This window comes from Hypomesus transpacificus, chromosome 9 (assembly GCF_021917145.1).
Source record: "Hypomesus transpacificus isolate Combined female chromosome 9, fHypTra1, whole genome shotgun sequence".
Lineage (NCBI taxonomy): Eukaryota > Metazoa > Chordata > Actinopteri > Osmeriformes > Osmeridae > Hypomesus > Hypomesus transpacificus.
In genome coordinates, this window is record NC_061068.1 from 9,836,416 (window position 1) to 9,861,506 (window position 25,091).

General features: G+C 44.0%; 1 protein-coding gene across 1 annotated transcript in view; it reads left to right on the forward strand.

The window, feature by feature from the left end:
• Positions 1-25,091, forward strand: part of scn8ab (sodium channel, voltage gated, type VIII, alpha subunit b) — a 39,129-nt gene that overhangs the window by 8,085 nt on the left and 5,953 nt on the right. Inside the window, exons 3-27 of the mRNA XM_047025442.1 lie at positions 3,109-3,227; positions 3,604-3,693; positions 3,793-3,921; positions 4,668-4,759; positions 7,391-7,612; positions 7,834-7,897; positions 8,040-8,181; positions 9,323-9,529; positions 9,677-9,955; positions 10,686-11,042; positions 12,096-12,228; positions 12,406-12,644; positions 14,283-14,456; positions 14,623-14,979; positions 15,218-15,391; positions 15,610-15,906; positions 17,574-17,691; positions 18,001-18,155; positions 18,763-18,936; positions 21,474-21,596; positions 23,538-23,822; positions 23,954-24,007; positions 24,174-24,311; positions 24,453-24,557; positions 24,688-24,958. Of these exons, the coding sequence (XP_046881398.1) occupies positions 3,109-3,227; positions 3,604-3,693; positions 3,793-3,921; positions 4,668-4,759; positions 7,391-7,612; positions 7,834-7,897; positions 8,040-8,181; positions 9,323-9,529; positions 9,677-9,955; positions 10,686-11,042; positions 12,096-12,228; positions 12,406-12,644; positions 14,283-14,456; positions 14,623-14,979; positions 15,218-15,391; positions 15,610-15,906; positions 17,574-17,691; positions 18,001-18,155; positions 18,763-18,936; positions 21,474-21,596; positions 23,538-23,822; positions 23,954-24,007; positions 24,174-24,311; positions 24,453-24,557; positions 24,688-24,958 (4,498 nt within the window). The remainder of the gene's footprint in view (positions 1-3,108; positions 3,228-3,603; positions 3,694-3,792; positions 3,922-4,667; positions 4,760-7,390; positions 7,613-7,833; positions 7,898-8,039; positions 8,182-9,322; positions 9,530-9,676; positions 9,956-10,685; positions 11,043-12,095; positions 12,229-12,405; positions 12,645-14,282; positions 14,457-14,622; positions 14,980-15,217; positions 15,392-15,609; positions 15,907-17,573; positions 17,692-18,000; positions 18,156-18,762; positions 18,937-21,473; positions 21,597-23,537; positions 23,823-23,953; positions 24,008-24,173; positions 24,312-24,452; positions 24,558-24,687; positions 24,959-25,091) is intronic.

A 25,091-nucleotide genomic window follows, 5' to 3' on the forward strand; every position in this document is an offset into this window, starting at 1 on the left:
GGTCACATACGTTTGTAAAGAGGAGGTTGGGAGGGGTAGGGTGGGGGGGGGTGGGGGGTGTAGCTGTAATGAATTATGTGCATTGTGCATGCCATAGCAAGAAAAGGGTTACAAAACTCCTCTAGCTTAAAAAGGGAGAGCCATTTTAAGAAGCTTCTCATTCAGAAGGATTATATGTCGCAGTCTTTGTTCATGTCCACTCAGAAATCTGTCAGGTTGTGGTGTGGAATATTATGTTCCTGCCGAGTATGCGTCTGTCTGTGAAGGTCACTGCTCTCCCAGGATGGATGCGATATGGGAAGTGAATCCTTGGTCTATATGTACAGTGAAGTGTATAAGCAAGGTCTGGTTCTGGCAATCTGACATACACAAGCATAGCCCCTTTTCCACTTTTCCATCGATGACCTACTCTCTATTGTTTCCCAGCTTGGCTTAGTCTCATATCTTTCTCTGTCCCTCCTCCCCATCTCTCTCTCTCTCTCTTTGCTGCATGCCTGCCCATCCCTCCTCCTTCCGTTCACCCATCCATCTCAGGTTTGGCTCTCTCCCCTCTGCAGCTCTCTGGCTTTCTGCATCCCCCCCTTCCCCCTCTTTCCTCCACTGCATGCCCACATCCCTCTCTCTCCTCCTTCTCTCATTTTTCCATTCTCCCTTTCTCTCTCGCTCTCTTTGCGTTTGTCTCGTATCCCTGCATGCTCCCCTCTAGATCCTTCTAACTGTCTGCTCCATCTTTCTCTCTCCTTCTCTCTCTCTTTCTCTCTCCCCCCCCTCTCTCTCTCTCATACACACACAGTCCTTAGTCGTCTTTGCAGCTGCATTCTAGCTCCTCATCCCTGCATGTGGTCTTCTCTATCGAGGATTATGACATTTTCAGGAGTGTTGCAGCAAATCAGTCATACTTTCTATAGAAACCTTTTACATTTGTTTAGCCTTGTATTGATTGTACTTATTCATGTGTGTGTAGGTACAGTATGCACAAGCGTGAGTGAATATATTTGTGCGGCTAAACTGCTGTGTGTACAGTAAATGGCCCACTCTGCGGGATTGTGTGTGTTCACGCATGTGAAGTGTGTGTTTGATCGTCTTAGGGAGGGGGCCCAGCACAACATGGTCGATATGTTAGCCCTATTAGAGTGTGTCTGGGAAACAGTCCTACTGTATGTAGGATGCCAGGACTTGTGAGATCCTATACAGCCCTTTCAATCTCTAGCCATACTGCCACATAGAGGGAGTCAGTCTCACCCTCAAGTCTCAAATTCATTTCAGAAAGCTATATTGAAGGATTTACAACAAAATGCATACCATGTATACATGAATATGAATACAATTTGTATATTGTATTGTGTGTATGATTGTGTGTGTGCTCATCAACAATAAGTAGCAGTTCGAAGCAATCCAATGACTTGATAAAGAAGGAAGTCAATGAACTTCCACATTCTGTTCCTAACAGGTAGAGCTATTGTGCTGGGGTCAGAGAGGGCAGGTGTAGCTCAACGATAACATGTATGAAGGCCTTGGGACTATAGCCATGCTAACAAGACCACTGGCATGTACTGAACGCCAAGGTCATTCATGTGTCTGCTTTGTGAAAGCCACATGTAACCTCCTCTCATTAACTTTCCCCTTAATCCTACAACACGCAAGCTTAGTTAATATTTAATCCACTTTGTTATCGCCATTTTCTTGTATTTTAATTGAGGTTTTCTTTGTGATGGCTCAGATGGTGTTCGAGAGTATGTGGACAGAAAGGGACATGATGAAGGAGAGAGGGGGGGAGTAGGCTTCTAATGCAGAGAATACATTTTGTCTTTCCCCAGACTGCTCATGCTATTTTTAATCTAATTAGATTTCAGGACACCTCTTGTCTCAGGACGCTTCTCGTCGGCAGTTCTCTCAAGTGTTCCCCTTGCCAGATGCGACAGTGTGTGTGTGTTCTTTGTGGTCATCTGCAGACAGTAGCATATGTAATGGCAGACCGTGTGGAATTCAGATGGCCCACTAAACATGAACATTCCATCCATGTACAGGGACATCATTTTGCATACCATACTGTCTCCATTATGAAACTGTAATATGTTCTAGTTGTTGGTTATGCGTTGTAAGTTAAAGCCAGGTGGAGTTTGATTCCCTCTCTGTAGGCCGACAGGATTGCACAGACTCATGTGAAGGCTAGTCAGAGGTCATAGGGACTTTGTTACCTATCACATGACCTGACCATATCACCATATCAACCTTGCACACAAACACACACAGAAAGGCCTAACCAGACAGGCCAGCACCACTTGGCCCAGTCCTGCTCATAGGTGGGGAGTGGTTGTGGAGAGACTGGAGTCAGCAGATCTGGCCCTGATCGATGTCAGCATTTGCAGTTCTCTTCCAGTAAGAGCTTTAAGCTAAAGAGGAAGAGGCCCATTTGGCTACAGACAGAGGGGAGAGCTTCTCTCTGTCCCAGCGCCTGTCTTCTGCACTCCAGTGGCAGCTTACAAAGGTTACAATAGAGGTGAAAGCCAACCTAGCCAGGAAAGGGAGACACAGACATACACACATAACCACACACACATACACACACACACACACACATACACACACAGGAATCCTGTCGTCTAAAGCCAGGGGTCTATGCCAGGGGCCAGGGTATATATAGTAGGTAAAGGCCTGTGAATGGACACGGCTGAGTGATGACACTGGAGTGAACCAGAGTGTGAATCTAGCTTGTGTTCTAGAGATAGCCTGGTTTCATGATCATGTCTAACTATCTTTTTTGCCTTCTGAGAGTCCTGCACAGAGTCGTACAGTGTCTTTAATGTGTTCGTGTGTTTTTAAAGAAAGCATAAAAGTATGCCTGCCCGGGACATACAATTAGTATGTATTTTTCAAAATGTTTAATAATTCTGGGATGGAGACAAGGCATTCTAAGGGATGTTTGACCTGAAGCCTCAAGGGTCCTAAAATATTGTGTCCTCCATAGCAGTCAGTCAACAGTTTGCCTCACAGTCCTGGTATCTGATGACAGTATGTTGCCAGCTTTTACAGTTTTTACTGAATGATGTCATGCAATGTGTAGTACTTGTGAATAATATGTTTCTCTCTTTCTCTCTCTCTCCACAGACATTTATAGTCCTAAACAAAGGGAAAACAATCTTCCGCTTTAGTGCCACGCCCTCCTTATACATCATAAGCCCCTTTAATCTATTTAGGCGAATAGCAATTAAGATTTTGATACATTCATATCCTTTCAAGGTTCTGCAGTGTATATGCATGTGCATGTCATTCAGCAATCATTTTACAGTGATTGTTCAACAGGGCACATTTCCTCAGGGTCCTCAGGGTTTAGTGGCAGGTTTTTCCACTGTCCACTGTATTTATTTCAGTAAATAGTGTACATTGTATTATTAGAAATACAATACATTGTAATGTTAGAAAATGATCAACGGTTATTCCATGTATTCTACATGTATGACACCTTTTCTTCCTTGAGGTCCTTGTCTCTAGTTTCTTTTCATGACTTCTTGCTAAATTATTTGTTTTACACTAATACAGTGGTGCATCAGTTCTAGAGTTGTCACACTTTCCAGAACTTTCCTTAACTTGTTTCCCTCTCACTTTATTCAGTATGATCATTATGTGCACCATTTTGACCAACTGTATATTCATGACTTTTAGCGATCCACCAGAATGGTCCAAACAAGTAGAGTAAGTATTCATTCATTGATCAATTCAGCCTAAAATTATTAACATACTATGGATATGCTACAATGCTACAAACATTACCCTTCTCTACCTCAATTCCAGGTATACCTTCACGGGTATTTACACTTTCGAGTCACTTACGAAGATTGTTGCCAGGGGCTTCTGTATAGACGGATTCACCTTTCTAAGAGATCCATGGAACTGGTTGGACTTCATGGTCATCTCGATGGCGTAAGTCCCCTACCTCACTGCAGTCTCTTCAAACCCCACCAGGCTTTTTGTTCATTTTCCTCACTTTTTTGATAATGCACATACTTATGTTGTTAAAATAAATGCTCCTGATAAAGAATGTTTCTTCTGAGAAATCGCGCAAAACATAATTGCTCTTTATCCTAATTTTTTAGTTTTTTTCTTTCTTTCTTACTCTCTTGCATTTAGCAAAACCTTTTCATTCCCACACTGTTATGTTAATCTGAGAATGATTTCTTGAAACCCTAATTCAGTAGCTTTTCTCTCTTTGTTTATGTGTTTCTTTTCAATTTGTTCTTTCTTTCTTCTCTATTTGATGGGAATGTCTGCTGAGTAACTGTATCTGATCCACTCTGCAGGTATATAACAGAATTTGTAAACCTAGGCAATGTGTCAGCCCTGCGTACATTCAGGGTTCTGAGGGCTTTGAAAACAATTTCTGTTATTCCAGGTAAGACTGTGCAGGTGTGTGTGTTTACGGGCGGGCAAACCGCGGGGGTTGATGTTAGGTGTGTGTTTTTGTTTCCTTTCCTTCCGTTTCCTCTTCCTCCCTCGCTCTCTTCTTCCTGGGTGGATAGCCGTTATCTCTATCACTGTGGTGTTCCCCCCTGGTCTTCAATGGTGGTGGTGATGGTGGTGTCATGCGTTTGCGCGTACGTGTGTCTGTGTTACAGTGCGTGTTTTGTGTCATGGTGTTCTGTTCTGTGTGTGATCCTACCTCGTTACAGATATATAACAGAGTTTGTGGACCTTGGGAATGTCTCGGCGCTAAGAACGTTCAGGGTTCTCCGAGCATTGAAAACTATTTCTGTCATTCCAGGTGAGACTCCCATTTAAACACTAAGGCTGAGCTTATTTTATATATTTTTTCCTCATCATTTCTGTTACTTTGGGTTCTTAGAGGATGCCTCAGAAACCAGAGCTGTTTTTCTTCTTTTTTTTTCAAACAATCAAAAATGGTAGCAATACATTTTTGATAGGCTTAGCAGTCTACTGGCAGTCTTGTGGGGTTAAGTGGAGGTGATCTTAAGTGACCCCTATATGACCCTGCTCCATACTGACTGGGAGAAAGTACACAAGCTGTGTACTCTAATGTCTAAGTTTAGCTTAGCATTTTTTAGTTTTATGTTTATCAGACAGAAACATCTCATTATTATCCAATAAATCATTGATGTTTTTTTTCTTCTATTTTCTACTTAGGTGACCAAGGGGGTCTCACAGTAGTGTATTTGTAAATATGGGGATATACATACGAAGATATAAAAGGAAAAAAATGGACAGGAAGGTTTCTATTAGCTTACAACTAGTGAAAGGACATTGTTTGACATTTGTTAACTAAAGATATACAGTTTACAAGTTTACATGACTAAAGTTCAGATACTTTAGATACTATCTTGCTCAATCAGTTTATGTATCGCCTTACAATGGAAAACACACTTATCTATAAAGTTGTACCGTGACCTGTGAAGACCATTTAATTCCCTAAGACTGCCAAGCCTAGTATGACAACACATTTTATGCTGCATGAAGCTTATCAAGACACCTGCTTTTCTGACAAGTTTGGCTTAAAGGGGCTTCTTTACTTTAATCCTTTTTCTGTTTGGATTATGACAGGGCCCTTTGAATTTAGGTCTCTGATTTTTAAGAACATCTTTGACCATCCTGGGACTGAAGGGCAGATACACACAATATTACCTGACTGAGAAGGAATAGATCTAATTCTCTTTCAATACAACGAAAGGGTATTTTCTCATGGGGACTGAGACTTGTACAGGAACAATGGATACAATTGCATCATGAATTAATCAATTGAGTCGGAAAGGCATATACTGTACAAACTGTACACAGACACACACACACACACATGTATGCATGCAAACACACACCTCAACCCCTACACACTGCCAAACTCTCTCCAATGGAACAAAATTATTGTTGATCAAGGGTGTATGGAGGGGGCAAGTTCTACTATATGATTTGTTGTGGATTTGTGTACATACAGTACTATAAGCTCAGCCTCCAGTGTACAGTACTCAGCTGTGCTCTGGGCTTACCCAGCCTGAGGGCACACCCAGCCTGAGGGCACACCCACCCTGAGGGCACACCCACCCTGAGGGCACACCCAGCCTGAGGGCACACCCAGCCTGAGGGCACACCCAGCCTGAGGGCACACCCAGTGGGAATCACATCACATCAACCAGTGGGAGAAGGGGGTGCCTAGGATGGGAACGGTTCTTCAGTTAAAGCAAAGTCACCATCACGGTTTTGAGACAGGTGATGTTGACCCTGGAGTCAATCTCTTCAGCCTTGGCGTTTAAATGACATGCATGTGATCTCTCATGACCCTCTCATGCCCTCCCCTCTCTATCCACCTACCTCGCCTGCCCAGTCTTCCCTCTCACTCCCTGTGCTCCGGCCAGGCCTCAGTCCTGCACTCTGTATGTTGTGCTGCCGTGTTTGGTTGATTTGGTGGATGTTTCTTTAGTGCCATATGATTATTATTATCTCTTATCTGATTTAGATTGGCCCCATGTGTTTCCCAAGATGGTCAACACATACTGTGCTCCTGAAATGTACACTTTACCCAACCTAAAGGTTAGGTATCTCAAACATCTTGATAACACATTGGTAAAATACATTTCAGTTCATTTAAACGCACAATAGAACAATTTAGTAAAAATATGTTGTTTAGGTTAGGATTGACATAAACAGTATTGTAATATATGGAACATTGCAGGAACTACTTTACATAGGGTAGGTAATCAGCAAAGTTGAGAATATGGCATGCCCAACTCATTTCTGTAGTTGTATAAATATGGTTACAAAAATGACAAGTGTGTGTATATGAGGAAGTCCACATGCGGCCACTCTCAGTCTGCTTGATGTTCTGTTCTCTGTTTGGAACAACGAGATGTGAAGCCCTCTGAATATTGTCGTGTTCCAGTGTACGTCTAGAATGTATTTACTGTTGAGTGTAATGACAAAAGATGTTTATTCATATTGTTCCTTATGATTTACAGCCAAGTGGAACACTATTGCCCATTATGTAGTCAACTGTTAAAACCTAAATGTACTTTACACAGTTAACTTTTTTTATTGTACATTATATACATGAATAGATGTATAGAAAGATTTACAAAAGTTCACATTTGGGTGTGGGGGAACAATACATTTTCACACACCTTTGGAATCCACTGTGATGTGACCATATTGATGACAGCGTTGAAGGGCATATCCCTAGTCCTCATTAGATCTGAACTTCTGGACTCTTCATCATTTAAATCTGATTGTGTGCATACCTGCAATGCCCATTACCTTTTATTTGTTTGTGTGTATGTGCATGTATGTGTGTGTGTATGTGTATGTGTGTGTGTGTGTGTGTGTATGTGTGTGTGTGTGGGTGGGTGGGTGCTTGTGTGCATGTTTCTGTGTTTCCCGTTCCTTCCCGCAGGTCTGAAGACCATCGTCGGAGCTCTTGTCCAGTCGGTGAAAAAACTGTCCGATGTGATGATCCTAACCGTATTCTGCCTCGGTGTCTTCGCTTTGATTGGACTTCAGCTTTTCATGGGAAACTTGCGGCACAAGTGTGTCGTTTGGCCAATAAACAACACTGAGACCACGTTGGCCAATGGCAGCATAGGATTTGACTGGAACGAATACATTATGAATGACAGTAAGTCCAATAGAGCACCAGAGAATGTGCCTCAGCTTGTTGGGGGAAGAGTTTGACCTGATCACAAGGGGTCTTGGAGTAGCTAAGAAAACAATTGAACACAATTTGTCCATGTTTCCAGTTTGTCAAAAGTTAGAAAAGACATGGGGATCATGTGTGTGGCTGTCACAGCACATTGGGAGGTGTTTGTGACATGAAATGGAAACCTTTTTACTTTTCAGCCAATTTTTACTTCATACCTGGTCAGATAGATGCCCTTCTCTGTGGAAATAGCTCAGACTCAGGGTGAGTCGATTCATATGTCACCTCAGTGCATGGTTCACCCTAATGTATAGGGAAGTTAACAGCTATCTTGAATATAAACTCAAGCTTATTAGCCAGTGAGTGTTTAGAGACAGTAAATCTGTTTCTCTGTCTGTGGTCATAGGCGGTGTCCAGAAGGCTTCACGTGTATGAAGGCAGGAAGAAACCCAAACTATGGCTACACCAGCTTTGACAGCTTCGGATGGGCCTTTCTCACACTCTTCCGTCTCATGACCCAGGACTTCTGGGAGAACCTCTACATGCTGGTATAGAGACAGTCTGTCTGTCTATTTGTGCATCTATTTATCTGTCTGTCTGTCTGCCTGCTTGCCTACTTGCCTTACTGGTTGCTTGGCATACAGATGCCTAATGGTCACATATTTTCCAGTCTACATTAAAACATTCCTTTAATGGAACTGATGTTTTTGCCCCCACTACATTTGACAAAGAAACAACGTCATCATCATAGAATGAATCAGCAAAACTGTCTCTCAGCATCTTTGTCGAGTATGTGGTTAACCCCAGAGACTGTGTTTGACTGGTGGAGGAGCCTCAGCCAAAGAGCAGGCTGGGCAAAAGATTGAACTGTGTCACTGCCTGTTCCAAGTGAATAGGTTGACTACTGTAGCTGAAAATCATGTCTTGTTAAAACTTACACATGTTGTTTTGTTGTAAAAGGTTTACATTTAGTCATTTAGCAGACGCTCTTATCCAGAGTGGTTTCGATGTGTTGTTATCTTCTGTACAGTCTATGGTGGTATATAATTCAGCAGGAGAATACCGTAAAACAGAGGGTATTTACCATACACATACACATACCCATGAAAAAGTATAGATTTGCCTTTGACCTAACTCTAATCAGTAATGCCAGTTACTAATGTATGTGAACAGGCATGTGACAGTTTGACTGATGTTCCTGCAGACCCACACAATGCCACAGCTTTAATAGATTCACCAGTCGGGGTGAATGATCTAGCCTATGTGTTTTTATATGTGTGTTTGTATATTTAACCCATTCTTGTTAAAAAGAGAGACCTGAAATAGCACCCCTGTGACTTCCATCATTCCTGGTGTCAATCCTGGATAACCAAACTTAGTGGAGTGGATGTGAAGCATTGTGAACAACCACACCTATAACCACAAGCACACACTCACAAACGCACGCATACACATGCAATAAAACTCTGGAGGAACAGATGAATGGGCTGGTTGGTGAACCATTGTGGAACACAGGCAAACAGAAAGCAGCAACTGGAAAGAATTACATCAAGAACTCCTTTCATATTGGGGCTTTTATTCTTCGTCATTTCTTCTTGGTGGTGACTGGTCCTCATCTCTCTTCCTCACTCTATCTCTCTCTCTCCCTCTCTGTCTGTCTCTTTCTCACTTTCTTTCCCTCCTCCTAAGACATTGAGGGCGGCAGGAAAGACGTACATGATCTTCTTCGTGCTGGTGATCTTCGTGGGTTCTTTCTACCTGGTGAACCTGATCCTGGCTGTGGTGGCCATGGCGTACGAGGAGCAGAACCAGGCCACCATGGAGGAGGCTGAGCAGAAGGAGGCCGAGTTCAAGGCCATGCTTGAGCAGCTTAAAAAACAGCAGGAAGATGCACAGGTCAGCTGTGTGCGGAGTGTGTCTATGCATGCCTTTGTCTGAGCCTCACAGCCTTCCCTCTCTCAGTGTTCCCCCTGACCTCACCACCCTCCCATATTCCTCCCCCCCCCCCCCCCCCCCCCCCCCCCCGTGGTTTCCTGCCCACAGGCTGCTGCCATGGCGACCTCGGCTGGCACGGTGTCGGAGGACCCCGTGGGGGAAGATGGCGAGGTTCACCTGTCCCGTAGCTCCTCAGAAGTCTCCAAGCTGAGCTCCAAAAGCGCCAAGGAGCGTCGCAACCGCAAGAAGAAGTGGCGTCAGAAGGAGCAGGAGAAGGAAAAGGGTGACAGCGAGAAGGTGGTCAAGTCTGAGTCTGATGACGGCAGCAAGAGGAGCACCTTCCGTTTCCCAGGCAACCGGCTGGGGAGAAAGACGTCCATAAACCAGGTAAAGAGAGAGTCAGAGACTGCCACCTGCTCCATAGTCATTGTAATAAGAGATTGGATCAAAAAGTAATGAATAACCATTATTCAATGTTACCTTTTTACAGTTTAGCTATTTACAATTAAACTTGAATCATTTGTTTTGTGTGATACTCTGCTCCCACACTCTACTTAGTTTTTGTGCCACACCTTTGCGTTACACACGTGGCATGGCCTCGTTTTTGTGTGTACATGTGTGTGTGTGTGGTAGTGTGTTTGTGAGAGAGAGAGAGAGAGAGAGAGAGAGAGAGAGAGACAGAGAGAGAGAGAGAGAGACAGAGAGAGAGAGAGAGAGAGAGAGAGAGAGAGAGAGAGAGAGACAGAGAGAGAGAGAGAGAGAGAGAGAGACAGAGAGAGAGAGAGAGAGAGAGAGAGAGAGAGAGAGAGAGAGAGAGAGAGAGAGAGAAAAAGAAAGGGACAGACAAAGATATGCTTCTGAGAAAGGTTATATGTACCTGATCTAGCTCTGGCTAGCACTACCGTACACAGTATACCCCTTACCGTAAAATTCACAAAATGAAACCGTACTGAACCACCATAAAAAAAAAATCTCACTTTTTCTCTGTTGATGTGAGCCCTTGTCTTTCTCTTCCCCTTCCCTCGCCCCAACACCTGCCTGTCTCTTTCTCTGCATTCCTTTCTCTCTCCTCCCTCCCCCTGCCTCCCCTCCTCCATCCTGCCCTTTCCTCCCTCAGTCTCTCCTCAGCATCCCAGGCTCGCCCTTCATGTCACGCCACAACAGCCGCAGCAGCATCTTCAGCTTCAAGGGCCGCTCCAAGGACGTGGGCTCGGAGAACGAGTTTGCCGACGACGAGCACAGCACGGTGGAGGAGAGCGAGGACCGCCGTGGCTCCCTATTCATCCCCTACCGGCGCAACAGCTACAGCGGCAACAGCCAGGGCTCGTCACGCATCAACCCACTGGTGCCCCACTCTGGAGGGAAGAGGAACAGCACGGTGGACTGCAACGGCGTGGTGTCGCTCATCGGCCCAGGGCCCGGCGGACGGCTTCTGCCTGAGGTGAAAATAGATAAGGCAGCCACTGACGACAGTGTAAGAACGTCCGTGAGACACGGATCCAGTCTAGGCATGATGGTGATGGTGGTGGCCCTGCTGCCCGCCCCCACCCCCACCCCTGCCTCCCGCCCCCCGTCCCCCGCCCCGTCCCTGGTCGCTCCGGCTTCTCCTCTTTCTCCACGTTTCCTATGTCTTTTCCTATTCATTTGGCCTTGTTCCCCCATTTTTCTTCCTGCTCTCTTGTGGAATTCTCCCTCGTTCTCATGTGATTCTCCTGGTCTTTAGATTTCTGGTGTGCCCCTGCTCTTCTTCCCCTCACCCCTTCGCTTCAGCCGCCCTGAGTGGCATCCTTTTCCAGCAATAAAAACATTCTCAATCTCTCAAACAACCACAGTCCAGACATGGTTTCAGCTACTATATAACAAAATCCTCTTAAAGCTAACACTTTCTTGCCAAGCTAGCTACCATTCGTTGTATTACACATGATCCCTCATTACATATCAGCACAGCAGCTTAAAACATCACTCATCAAAACACCAATCTTGTCTTTGTCCTCAATCTCTTTTTTCTCTCAAGGATTTAAGAGTTCAGGGCCAGTTTGTTCTATCTAAATTTCGATCTCTCTTTCCCTCATTCATCTTCTTTTCCTGAGCCACTGGGTGGTGCAAGAACAGACCGTAACCCTATTCTAGTGACAGCATTGTTAATCATCCTAGCTAGCATTATAATTTGACATTCTTTGACTATCAACCAATCCTATCTTTACCTCTCAACGTCTCCAGTTGTAGCATGGTGTAGTGGTGAATGTTGTCTTGATCTCCTATCCTGTACATGCATGCCTTTGCATGTAGGTTTGAAGGTTGGGAGTCATGGCGTGCAGACAGTTGTAATAACATTATGATTAAATACAAAGCAGGGCCTATTGTATTGAACAGATAAATGTACATGTTAGAATAGAGGTGTTAATTATGAGACTGTAGGGTTTAAACATGTTTGCAATCTAGACATCGGTTTCTGGTGACTGTGTGAATAGGTATCATGGTGTGTGTGATCCTTCTGACTGGGGTGTGTGTGTCTCCTGGAGTGTAGACCACAGAGGTGGAGGTAAAGAAGAAGCACTCAGGCTCTCTGATGGTGTCTGTGGACCAGCTCAACTCCTCCTTCAAGGGGAAGGACCGGGCCAACAGTGTTATGAGCGTGGTCACCAACACTCTGGTGGAGGGTACGGACTGCCTCATCACCTCCGCACCTTCAACACCTTTCCAGACGGAACCACAGGATATTGATGATGGTCCTTCCTACAGGGTTAATGATGTCGATTTATCTCTGTTGGTGTTCCGTCTCACCTCTGCCTCTTGTCCTTGCCCCCCTCCCTGCCTTTGCCCCCACCTTTCTACAGAGTTGGAGGAGTCTCAGAGGAAGTGCCCTCCATGCTGGTACAAATTTGCTAACATATTCCTCATCTGGGAGTGCTTCCCCTTTTGGCTGAAGATCAAGCACGTTGTCAACCTTATCGTCATGGACCCCTTTGTTGACTTGGGCATCACTATCTGCATCGTCCTCAACACTTTGTTCATGGCCATGGAGCACTATCCCATGACCCCCCACTTTGAGGAAGTGCTGTCTGTGGGCAATCTGGTGAGATTCAGTAAAGTGTATTATGGGTAGTGTATAATAATAATAATAATACTAATGTCCACAACTTGATTTGTCTATTTCCTATTTTCTCTCACCATCTCGTAGAGCATGAGGTTTGGCACAGAGCCATCACTCTGCACAGCATACACTCACCAGTACATATATACACACACACACGCACATTCAATGAGGTTCTCATAAAATTTTCAGCTCCATTTTAAAGCAGTCAGAGTGCTCCCCATCTCTTACCCCCCAATCCTCCTCTCTCTCTCTCTCTCTCTCTCTCTCTCTCTCTCTCTCTCTCTCTCTCTCTCTCTCTCTCTCTCTCTCTCTCTCTCTGTGTCTCTCTCTCTCTCTCGCCCTCTTTCCTTGTCCCTCCCTCTTTAATCCCACATTCCGGCCCCTCTTTCAATATAGCTCCATAGCCTTTTCTCACACCTTCTCTCTCCTCCTTGCTCAAATTCCAGGTACTTATATTCTTGTTTTCCCCTGGCTCTATTCTCCATTCTTTCTCCTGTATCTCATCATCCTGATTCAGCAGTCCTTACGCTAGTGGTTCCTGGGGTGGTTTACTGGGAATATCCATTAAACTTTTAAATAACCTGATTGATCTGGTCCCATTTGTGACCTACTGTATTGTATCATGCAGGCATGGGAAAACGATAAGAGCATTGTGGGTATCAAGGCAATGCTTTTCACTGAGACATCACACTGCCTTAACTTCCTGGAGGCATTCTGTTTGGAGGGTCAACAAAATTGGCTTGGTTTTAAGGGTGAGGCAGGAAATGAGGTCACAATGATTGGCATGTTATCAGGAGTCAGAGGAAATGAGGTCAGAGAAGTTGGCAGTGTCGGGGGTGGTGCAGGATGAATCATGGGGTGTTCTCTGCGGTGATGATTGGCCACATGATCAGGTAGTGGACAGAGATCGGGTATGGGTGCACCATAGTAGCATGCTAGTGGCCTTGGCCTGCCCTGCCCGCCTGGCTCACAGTGTACCATGGCACTGCTCTATGACCTTGTCCTGTCAGGACAGCCCACTCTCAGCGAGAGCCCAATCCATTTTTAATCAGCACTACATCAAACCAAATGCCATGTAAGCACATTCTCTTTTTTCAAACTGCACTCAAATGTTGCTCTCAGATTTCTATAGCATGGCAGTATTTCTACAAATTACAAACCATAGTTTTATTAGTATTTTCAACCCCATGTTTTGTCCAAAGTGCAATAAATCTCGATGTGCCTCTCCAGTGCACACCAGAGCAAACATTTTGTGGTTGACAAAAATTAAGAAGTTGTATAGACAGACATAATCAAAAGGTATTCGGTTCTTAAGTAGGCCCCTTTATTTAAGCTTCTATACCTAATGTATAGTCCAAGCTATTCAAAAGACTTCTCAGTTACTTTTTTTGTTACTAATGTCTCAATCTCTTTACTCTCTCTCTGTCTCTCTCTGTCTCTGTCTCTCTCTCTCTCTCTCTCTCTCTCTCTCTCTCTCTCTCTCTCTCTCTCTCTCTCTCTCTCTCTCTCTCTCTCTCTCTCTCTCTCTCTCTCTCTCTCTCTCTCTCTCTCTCTCTCTCTCTCTCTCTCTGTCTGTCTCTCTCTCTCTCTCCCCCCACTTCTTTTTTGCACCAATAGGTATTCACTGGTATCTTCGCTGGTGAGATGTTTGCAAAGCTAGTTGCAATGGACCCCTACTACTACTTCCAGGAAGGCTGGAACTGCTTTGACGGCTTCATTGTGACCCTGAGTTTAGTCGAGCTGGGATTGGCTGACGTAGAGGGACTGTCTGTGCTCAGGTCATTCCGATTGGTGAGTGATACAAAAACTGTCAAGCGTTTTTCATGTGTTTCATTTTTTCATGTTTGGAAAGATGTTAGTAGATGTTTAATAAATATGTATACATTTTGCTAGTAGTATTTGATACACACCCTAACACCTCATACACCCATCTCATCTTTCTCCTTCTCTGGTGTAGTTACGAGTGTTCAAACTGGCCAAATCATGGCCCACCCTCAACATGCTTATCAAGATCATTGGCAACTCTGTGGGTGCCCTGGGGAACCTGACCCTGGTGCTGGCCATCATTGTCTTCATCTTCGCTGTGGTCGGCATGCAGCTCTTTGGCAAAAGCTACAAAGACTGTGTGTGTAAGATCAACCTGGAGTGCGAGCTACCACGCTGGCACATGAACGACTTCTTTCACTCTTTTCTCATTGTGTTTCGTGTATTATGCGGTGAATGGATCGAGACCATGTGGGACTGCATGGAGGTGGCTGGACAGACCATGTGTCTAATCGTCTTCCTGATGGTTATGGTGATAGGGAACTTGGTGGTAAGTTCTAGAGGTGTTTTGACAGATGTTAATGGTTTGGCGGCACAGAGACAAATATATGGAAACGTTGGAACAATGAGATGTTATGTTTTACATTGGTAAATGCACTATCATAATGATTATTTTGTGGTGCCACTCTTCATACAGTAAATCCAGCACTGGTCAGACGTGTGTTTCTGGGAGTCTAATGTTCCCAGGTAGGACAGGACTGAGGTGCACTCTGTTTCTCTCCCTACAGGTGTTGAACCTGTTCCTTGCTTTGCTACTGAGCTCTTTCAGTGCCGACAATCTTGCGGCAACAGATGACGACGGCGAAATGAACAACCTCCAGATCGCCGTCATCCGCATTAAGGCGGGAATCGCCTGGTTTAAGATACACTTTGCCGTTTTTGTAGCCACTGTGCTCAAAAAGGTATCATGTCATCTAGTATATGTGCCCCTATCTTGCATCAACCGGATATAGTCGTTTTTGTGTCTGCAATTTTAGCTCATGAAATATTGTATATTCTAGTTCTTGGTCTTAACCTTCTGTGAGCCCAGTGACTTTAGGTTAATTTAGGGCAACTTCAGGCTGATGATGTGGTGTGGCTGTGTGATGTTACTAATGGGAATTCTCCTTGTGAACATCAGCCCATCGAGGACGAACAAAAGCCCTTAGACGACATGTACGATAAAAAATTAAACTGCATCGCCAACCACACTGGCGTGGACGGCAACCGCGAACTGGACTACGCCAAGAACGGTAATGGCACTACCAGCGGCATCGGTAGCAGCGTGGGCAAGTACATGATCGACGAGGACCACATGTCCTTCATCCACAACCCCAACCTGACAGTGTGCGTCCCCATCGCCGTGGGCGAATCTGACTTTGAGAACCTGAACACGGAGGATTTCAGCAGTGAGTCGGATGTGGAAAACAGCAAAGACGTGAGTGTGAAGAACTGGGATGGAGAGGAAAGGGACATCAAGGATAGGGAGGGAGGATCTGGGCTGGGGAAGTGGGGGAGTTAAGGATCGAGACGGTAGGATGGCTGGACGATCAATTTAAGTTCACTTCTTCTAAAGTACATGTAGATTATATTAAAGCTTGGTGGTTGTATTTAGGGTGCACTGCCCTTTGTTGAAGTAGCCTCAAAAGCCATACATCTGCATGGCCGAAGGAGCACTTGTGTAGGGTATGATATCAGGCTTTCTCAATCTGCGTCTTTCGACCATATCTGACCTTCATGTTGCACTGAGATATGCCATGGTAAAGATGAGGCTGAGATTCACTAAAAGGTGTGCAGTCAGTTGTAGTAGCAGTTTAGCTATAGTAATTAAACTAGATATAGACTATGTTATAGACTATGTTCATGGCTGTGTGTGGTGTGGCTGTGTGTGTGTGTGTGTGTGTGTGTGTGTGTGTGTGTGTGTTTGCTTGCATGCATGCATATGCATTTTTATGCCATTCAACCACCCAACATGGGAGGTGATTACAGGCGACTATCAGACGGCCTGACGGCTCAGAACATTGGTTTAGACATGAAGGCTATGACACCAAGTCTTTTTGCTGACTTTTCAGACAAATGGATAGATAGAAGGATAGACAGACGTACAGCTGGACAGACAGGCAGGCAGGCCTGAGTGAGGGGGAAGAGGTATCTTCCCCAGCAGGAAGTGAGTTTGTGGGGCAGTCTGATGTTGGACATATGGGTCACCTTGACCTGGTTTGTAGCAACACCACTAGCTGCCTGGCTGTACCAGATCTCCAGACTGTTCTGCTCTGCACTCAGCCAACCACGCTGCTTCCCTGCAGCTCTGCCTGTAACAGCACAGCCTGCAGCAATCGTCCCCCCTCAGCCAATGAGAGGCGGAGATGTGTCTGGCTGTGTTTTTTTTGTACCAGAGAAAGTGAACGAAGGCGCTGGCTTGCTGACCACTCAGGATTCTAAAGTGCAGCGTCATTCTCCCTCAACCGGATTGGTCGGGTGTGCGTGTGTGCATAATGTGCGTGCTTGTGTGTGTCGTGTAATGAAAGTGCTAGCATGCAGGGGGTTCACCAGTTTTGTCCTGAATCACCTTGACTCACTGTTTAGATGTGAGTATTACGTATGATAACCCAAGCACATATCTTTTAGTGTCTAGACATTAAAAATTTAATCTTAGACCAGTTTTAGCAGTATGGTGATTATGCAAATAGAATTGCATTGCACTTTTGCTCTGTAAGCAGTGTGGCAGTGTATATCAAGTGAAGCTTTCGGAATGAAATCCTATGTTCTCTTTTCATAAATAACTTTATAAACAAGTCCTTCATCATCACTGTCAGAAATGTGAATAGCTGTTTTTGTGTAATTAATCAGTTAAGGTTAATTACTATCAGGTTAATGTCCCTATTAATAAACAAGCATGACCAGTGCAGAAGAAAGGTCACACACACATTCATTTATTTAAATATATAGAACATATAGGTGCTGTAGATTGTAGGTACTGCAGAGTGTGGTTGATCAGGCGACGGTGCATTTGACACTGATTACTTGTTTATCTCTACTTTATACAAGTTTATACTGGTCTGGTCAGAAATAAATTGTCACACAAAAAGTGTCATCCATCCTCAGCTGGATGACACCAGCTCGTCCGAGGGCAGCACCATAGACATCAAGCCTGATGTGGAGGAGGTAGCGGTGGTGGAGGTGGTGGAAGAGTACCTGGATCCTGACGCCTGCTGGACAGATGGTGAGGAGGAGGGGCTCTATAAAGGGATCAAGTACAGCCAAAGAACTACCTACAGCATGGCTGCTTCTTCTTTTTTCCAGTCAGATCTCTTATTGTCCCACACCTGTTTCTGGAATGTCAGGGATATCCAACTCACAGTATCCGATAGCATCATGTTAAACAACACAACTTTGTGATAGGGTCATGTCTAGTGGTACTGTACAAAATGTTCTTAAGAAGGAGATGTATGTTTCTGTTTATCTGTACAGTTTGTTTTGAAGAGGGTACTTTATGTTTATTAAAGTGATAGTGTGTATCCTTTTTTTACAGAATGCGTGGCTAAATATAAGTGCTGTGATGTGCCTATCACACACGGCTGGGGGAAGCATTGGTGGTTCCTGAGGAAGACTTGCTATCTGATTGTGGAACACAACTGGTTTGAGACTCTCATCATCTTCATGATCCTGCTTAGTAGTGGCGCTTTGGTGAGAACACACACTGGTAACACACACACTATTGGAACAATTTAACAATTAAAAAGGACAGATGGAGGGGAATATTTTGCCTTTCTCCGAGTACTGCTCGTACTATGATAGTTGCTAATGGAGAGCAAAGTGCTGTAATGCACCAGCCAGCCTTTTAACCAAGGGGATACAGCTGAGGTTGCAGGTTTCTGGAGGACTGTAGCCAAATGGTGATTCAGAACACTTATGTGTTCAGGAATGGACAGACAGAGGCAATACAGGACAGTGGGGCTGGGTGGAGGAGGGTCTGTCTGAATGTGCAGAGAGAGAGAGAGAGAGAGACAGAGAGAGAGAGAGAGAAAGAGAGAGAGAGCAATGATCTGTTATATCAGATAGCTGTGCCCCACCCTTACTGCTGTGAACACTTTGTAAACACTCGCATCCTGAAGAGATGCAGTGGCCCGGGTAGCCAGTGTTGTAAAGTGTTGCCTTGTTGTTTTACAGACCTAAAACCTGTTCAGTGTGGTATTTCAATCGATTGTCATTGAGACCTTTCATGCTAGTGACATATCTATGGACAGCCATGCCCAAGTCTCCCTCCCCTGATTCCTGCCCTGTTCACTCCCAGGCCTTTGAGGATGTGTACATAGAGCAGAGGAAAACCATCAAAATAATCCTGGAGTATGCCGACAGAGTATTCACCTATATCTTTATCCTGGAGATGTTGCTAAAATGGGTGGCGTACGGCTTCGTAAAGTACTTCACCAACGCCTGGTGCTGGCTGGACTTCTTCATTGTGGATGTAAGTGTTTCTCTTCTCCTTCTTACGTAGCCCTTCCAATCGCTGGCTCCTCCTCATCACTGCCCTCTCCTCTCCCCTGCCTCGACACGAGACACAGCAACTCCCCTCGCTTGCTTTTTTCATTTCTCGCTGTCTTTCAGTCCATCTTCCTCTGTCCCCAAGTCCCTTCCTTTCTACTGTGTTTATTCTACTGATCATAGATGCCCTGTGACATGAACAGGCTTGGATATCATGTAACAATACTGCAGGGTACTCAGCCTGGTAGAGACCGCCTCCAGATGTGCCAGACATTCAAACAATGTCTAACATATACCATTATAGTCTTCATCTCCACAAACACTGTCTAATATATACCATTATAGTCTTCATCTCCACAAACACTGTCTAATATATACCATTATAGTCTTCATCTCCACAAACACTGTCTAATAAATACCATTATAGTCTTCATCTAGACAAACAGTTCATGTATGGAATTCAAAATGACGCTGTTTAAGATTTTTGGAGCATTTCAGATCTTCAGGATTGTACAGGATTATTCCAGAAAACTACAGATCTGCAGTATCTGCTATCATAACAGTGGTAGATGTGGCATCAACATACTGTAGGGCTAACCCTTATTGTAAGCTTACCAATATAGCCATAGAATACTTGTGTTATGTGCATCTACAAAGGTGTAGAATTAAAGGCCTAACACAAAATGTTGGAAGATCAGGGAGAGGAGGTAAGATTTAACTTCATAGATCTAAAATTTGGTCTTTCAAAAATAGCTTTTTGGCTATCCCAGTGCAATGCCACATCTCCATCTAGTGTTACTTTCTGTATTCGAGTGATGGTATCAATTTTGGAATCTGATTTCTATATAGCAATTTTTTACTATTCTGGTGGTGTGGAGCAAAGACTATGGTGACTGTCTCTTTTCCTATTGTGCACTGATTCTGCCCTTTGTGTGTTCAATAGGATGTGTTGGGTCCTGCAGTAGGCCAATCAGTACTTTTTACCTGTTAAATACATAGTTTAATTGTCCAGATGGCACTGTCTCCGTACATTGGATAAATACAAATACTTAGACTTTGATCAACTCTGTGTGTGCATGATGTTATACCTGTGTGTGTGTGTGTGTGTGTGTGTGTGTGCTAGGGGGGGTCTTGTGTGTGGGCTCGTGTTTGCAGTCATGTGTACGCTTGTGACTGGTAACAGTGTGTCTGTCTGTGTGTGTGTGTGTGTGTGTGTGTATGTGTGTGTATCTATCATGTTGTGTGTGGGAAGAGGGAGCGAGAGAGAGCGGAATACTGTGGGCTTCACAGCAGGTGTATACATCTCTTCTTAGTTCATTATGTTTCCTTTGCAGAGCTGTTTCTGAGGTTAGTCGGACACCATAGACAACTTTATACCTTTTCCTGCAGGTGGTGCCATGCTTAATGTATGTACGTGATAATAACCCCAAAGAAACACACAAAACATAATAACGCTCTAGAGAGAGCTGGAGATTTATTGTTGAGACAATCTAGGGGAATTTCACTGAGGAATTTAAGATACAGTTTACTGAAAAATACGAGACACAGATATAACACAGCTGTTATGGTAAAGTATACACTCCCCCTCAGTTTCATACTTCTTGCCACAAATTCCTAAATAAATGTTGTTTTTGAATGAGGAATATTAACAAGAATGAAAAATAGTGCTTGATCATTCCTGACCTATCATGGTTGGAGTTGGGAAACAGAGGGGAAGTGAACAAAGCTATTTAATTATCAACAATTGCGAGTTTGAATAGGCATGTTGCCTGTACATATTAACTTTCCTCTCTCTCACAGCAGGTGCCTCTAGTCTTGTCTCTCTCTCAGTTGAGAGGGACAATGTGCTGCCATCGAGAGGGACTTAGAGGTCGGAGGTTGAGGGTTCAGGGTAAGATTCTTGTGGTTTGCTGGGTGCCTTCCTTCCTTCCTTCATTCCTTCCTTCACAGGTCCTCTCTCCTTCTCGTCCCCTAAAACTGTCCTCAACCTCCTCGGCCCTATCTCCCCACTCAGACTAAGCGCTCTTTTGGCGTGTACAGTCAATGGTGTGTACTGTAGGTGTGTACATTGTATCGTTTGTATGCCACGTACCGTGCGTTCCGTATTTTCTGTGTAATATTGAGTGTTTGTTCGTTTCAATTCCTTTCTCCTCTCAGATTTTCCCCTTTGTCAGAAATGTTTTCTCTCCTCTCTTATTGACTCTCTCTCCACACTGTGTCAACCACAAACTTCTTTCCAGGAGTGCTGCTGGTCCTTACCTGCCTGACAACTATACCAAAAACCAAACCTAAGATAAATGAGAAAACTTCTGCACAACTTGTTTGACCTAAGTCTCTGTAGTCACTGTCTGTTTATAGATATAAATATGTATACACAAATACAATGTATTTGTGTATATTGTATTTGTGTATATCTGTTTAAGTAACTCCAACCAAATGCTAGGGTGTCCCCTCTAATTGTGTGGATCCTCTCTTATCTTCTCCCTCCCCTCCTCCCTCCCCCTCTCTTTTTCTGTGTAGGTATCTATAGTCAGCCTTATAGCTAATGCATTGGGCTACTCCGATCTAGGGCCCATTAAATCACTCAGGACACTGAGGGCCTTGAGACCCCTCAGGGCTTTGTCCCGTTTTGAGGGCATGAGGGTAAGACATGACCAACCTGGCAGCTGGTCCACCTGCATGCCTATTCTAACACTACAGCACCAACGCATGTCACCTGGGGCTGATAGATAAGAAGACTAATATAAGATCAAAAATATATAAAATAGTGAAACACTATATATATATATATATTTACACCATCCATTTCCATTCATAAAAACTATTTGCATGGATATAAATGATCTCAGAGAGTCATAATGCAGCTGATTTAAGATTATCAATAATCATGGAACACATTTTCAAATTTTACAGTAATTTTGGATTGGCAAAACAAGCTGCCTCATGACACAAAGAAATGGAGATAAAATGTTAAATGTGTCCATAAATATTGGAGCCTTTTTACTAAGGGTTTACTACTACGATAGTTTCCCTGTACATAGTTCTTGAAACGACTCTCACACTTCTTACTTTCACCTCTTAAGCTGCAAGAACAACCAGTTTCGAGCAGGCGCCATCATCATGCACAACATGACTAATGGACCATTTCAGCCCGACCTGTAAATGTAGTAAGAAAACTGTGTAACCCTGCTACTTAATGCCAACAAAGCAAAATTATTCAAATTTGTTTTACGATGGATCTGACCACAATCATCTGGTTGTTTTTGTATAGAAGTCCATCAATTTTTTTCCCCTCTTGAACCTGTCTTCACACCCTCCTCTTCCACCACCTCCCCACCTCCCCAGCTCTCCCATGCTACTCCAGTAGTGGCCCTAGCTGACCCTGCAGCTCTGGAGATTGATATTCTGTATCTCTGACTGCATCCTGCCATCTCACATTTGCTCCCTTCTGAAGCCTCTATTCAAAATGTTATGGCCAGATTGTAGTGATTGTAATTACTGATGAAAAAAGTAGTTTTCTATCTAAACAAAAGTCTTCCCATTAAGTTGAGTCAAGTGACATGCATGTAACACAGAATGCAGTTCTCTCTTATAGAAACATGTTCTCCTTCTGGACCAGAACCTTGCAATTCTGTACTCAACCGCAAAAATTACACACGTGAAATTTTCGTACTTTTTAGGAGTAATTATGTGAGAAGATACTATAAAACACAATTATGCACAAGTATATTTGTCCATAGATAAGCAAACTACAGTAAATGTGGTTACTAAAATCGGATTATTCAGGTAACTTGCCAAATACCCAAATCCAACACAGCTGTCTGGGAGTCCCCCAGGAGCTTCTCCACCTCAGTAAAAGAGTCTCTTGTCCAGGAGGGAACATTGTAAAGATTACGAGAATGCATGTAGGACTATGTTTACCAGCCTCAGCACAGCTGTCTGTCTACAGCTGCTGGTCTATCAAACATCCATTGTCTGTCTGAGCATCCCACTGTGCTGCTGACCTCCTGGTCTCTGTGGCGGGCAGTCCAGCCCACGGGGTGAGGTGGCGGGGGGGGGGGGGGGGGGGGGGGGGGGGGGGGGGAGTCGGGGGCTGTACTGTGCTGTGACAGACATGTGAGCAGAGATACAGTATGTGAGCTACACTCTCATCAAACTGTTAAAATAAGATGTCGTATAGGTCTACTTCCAATACCTTTAGGGCCACTGTATGAAACCGTATTGAATTCTATTCACCTCAATACAACAATGCATCAGCTGTGGGACGGCGGACACTGTGTACGGTCATTCAGAACCAAGAGGATGTGCAGCTCTCATACGGCAACAATTAACCATTTTGCATGTATGCGTTAAAGGGTCGAGGAGCTTTCCAAGACACAGATTAAGCCTTGTGCGGGACTACAGCTCTCTATGGAGTTGTATTCCATGGATAGATGTTGTATTGACTCACATTAGACTTAATCTACTTCTTGGAAAGCAGATAGCCTGTGACCCTGTATCTCTTAGAGAACAGGAGTGTAAGTGGGTACCATGTGTGAGTGGAGTCTGACTCTGCCCTTGTGTCTCTGGTTGGTGTGTGAACAGGTGGTGGTGAATGCCCTGGTAGGAGCCATCCCCTCCATCATGAACGTACTGCTAGTGTGTCTCATCTTCTGGCTCATCTTCAGCATCATGGGCGTCAACCTTTTTGCCGGCAAATATTATTATTGCTATAATGAAACGGAGGAGGCGATGTTCCTCCCGGATGTGGTCAACAACAAGACCCAATGCTTTGCGCTTATTAATGCTAATTACACGGATGTCAGATGGAAGAATGTCAAAATTAACTTTGACAATGTGGGCGCTGGATATTTAGCCCTCCTGCAAGTGGTGAGTGGTTAGGATTAGTGTCTGTACTTTTCAATGTGTGGTCCTGTATTGTCTTCCTTCATCAAGACACTGTAAAAGTGTCACTTTTTGATAATGACCAAACAAGTTAACGGATCCTCTTCCCCTGACAGGCCACATTTAAGGGCTGGATGGACATTATGTATGCAGCAATAGATTCTAGAAAGGTAAGCTGTCAAAGTTGTGAAATGTCTCTACCTTTTCATATTGTGATGATAGATACAACGTATTCAACGTTTTAAGCATGTTTTCTTCATAGTTTTAGGTATAATAGCGCTATAGCTATATTGATATATCTCTTAATTTAAGCTAAATCTGTCCTATTGTGTGCAGGTGGAGGACCAGCCAATATATGAGGACAACATCTACATGTACATCTACTTTGTTATCTTCATCATTTTTGGCTCTTTCTTCACCCTCAACCTCTTCATTGGTGTTATCATTGACAACTTCAACCAGCAAAAAAAGAAGATAAGCTCTTACTCACCTTTATTTGTTCGAACATCACTGCAGATACACATTCAGGAAACTTAGATTGTACTATGCAAATGTTCAGAATTCAGTGGTGGAACAACTTCCAAGGTTGTAACCAGATTTGTCTTGTCTCTTTACTTTGGAGGTCAGGATATCTTCATGACAGAGGAACAAAAAAAATATTATAATGCTATGAAAAAGCTTGGCTCGAAGAAACCACAGAAACCCATCCCAAGACCACTGGTAAGCTACAATTAGTCTGTTGACATTAATGTATGGTTGGATGGAAGTTAGGCCATTAATAGGGCTTTCTATAAAAATACAGAATTTCTCGTAACTATTTCGTATTCTTTTCCCTTCTCCCTCTCATCAGAACAAAGTCCAGGGGATGATATTTGATTTTGTAACACAGCAAGTTTTTGACATCTCCATTATGATGCTCATCTGCCTGAACATGGTCACCATGATGGTGGAGACGGACGACCAGACGGAGGAGACAGAGAACATCCTCTACTGGGTCAATTTTGTTTTCATTGTAGCCTTCACCACAGAGTTTGTGCTCAAGCTCTTTGCTCTACGCCACTACTACTTTACTATAGGATGGAACATCTTCGATGTTGTCGTGGTAATCCTCTCTATCGTCGGTAAGTACAAAAAGAGACTGGGAGGGGTGGTGGTTCTCATGCCATGCTTTCTGAATGCAGTTCACGTTTTGACATATCTAAGGAGGACTTATTGTAATTCCAAGTATGAACAAGCATGTGTGTGTGATCTAGT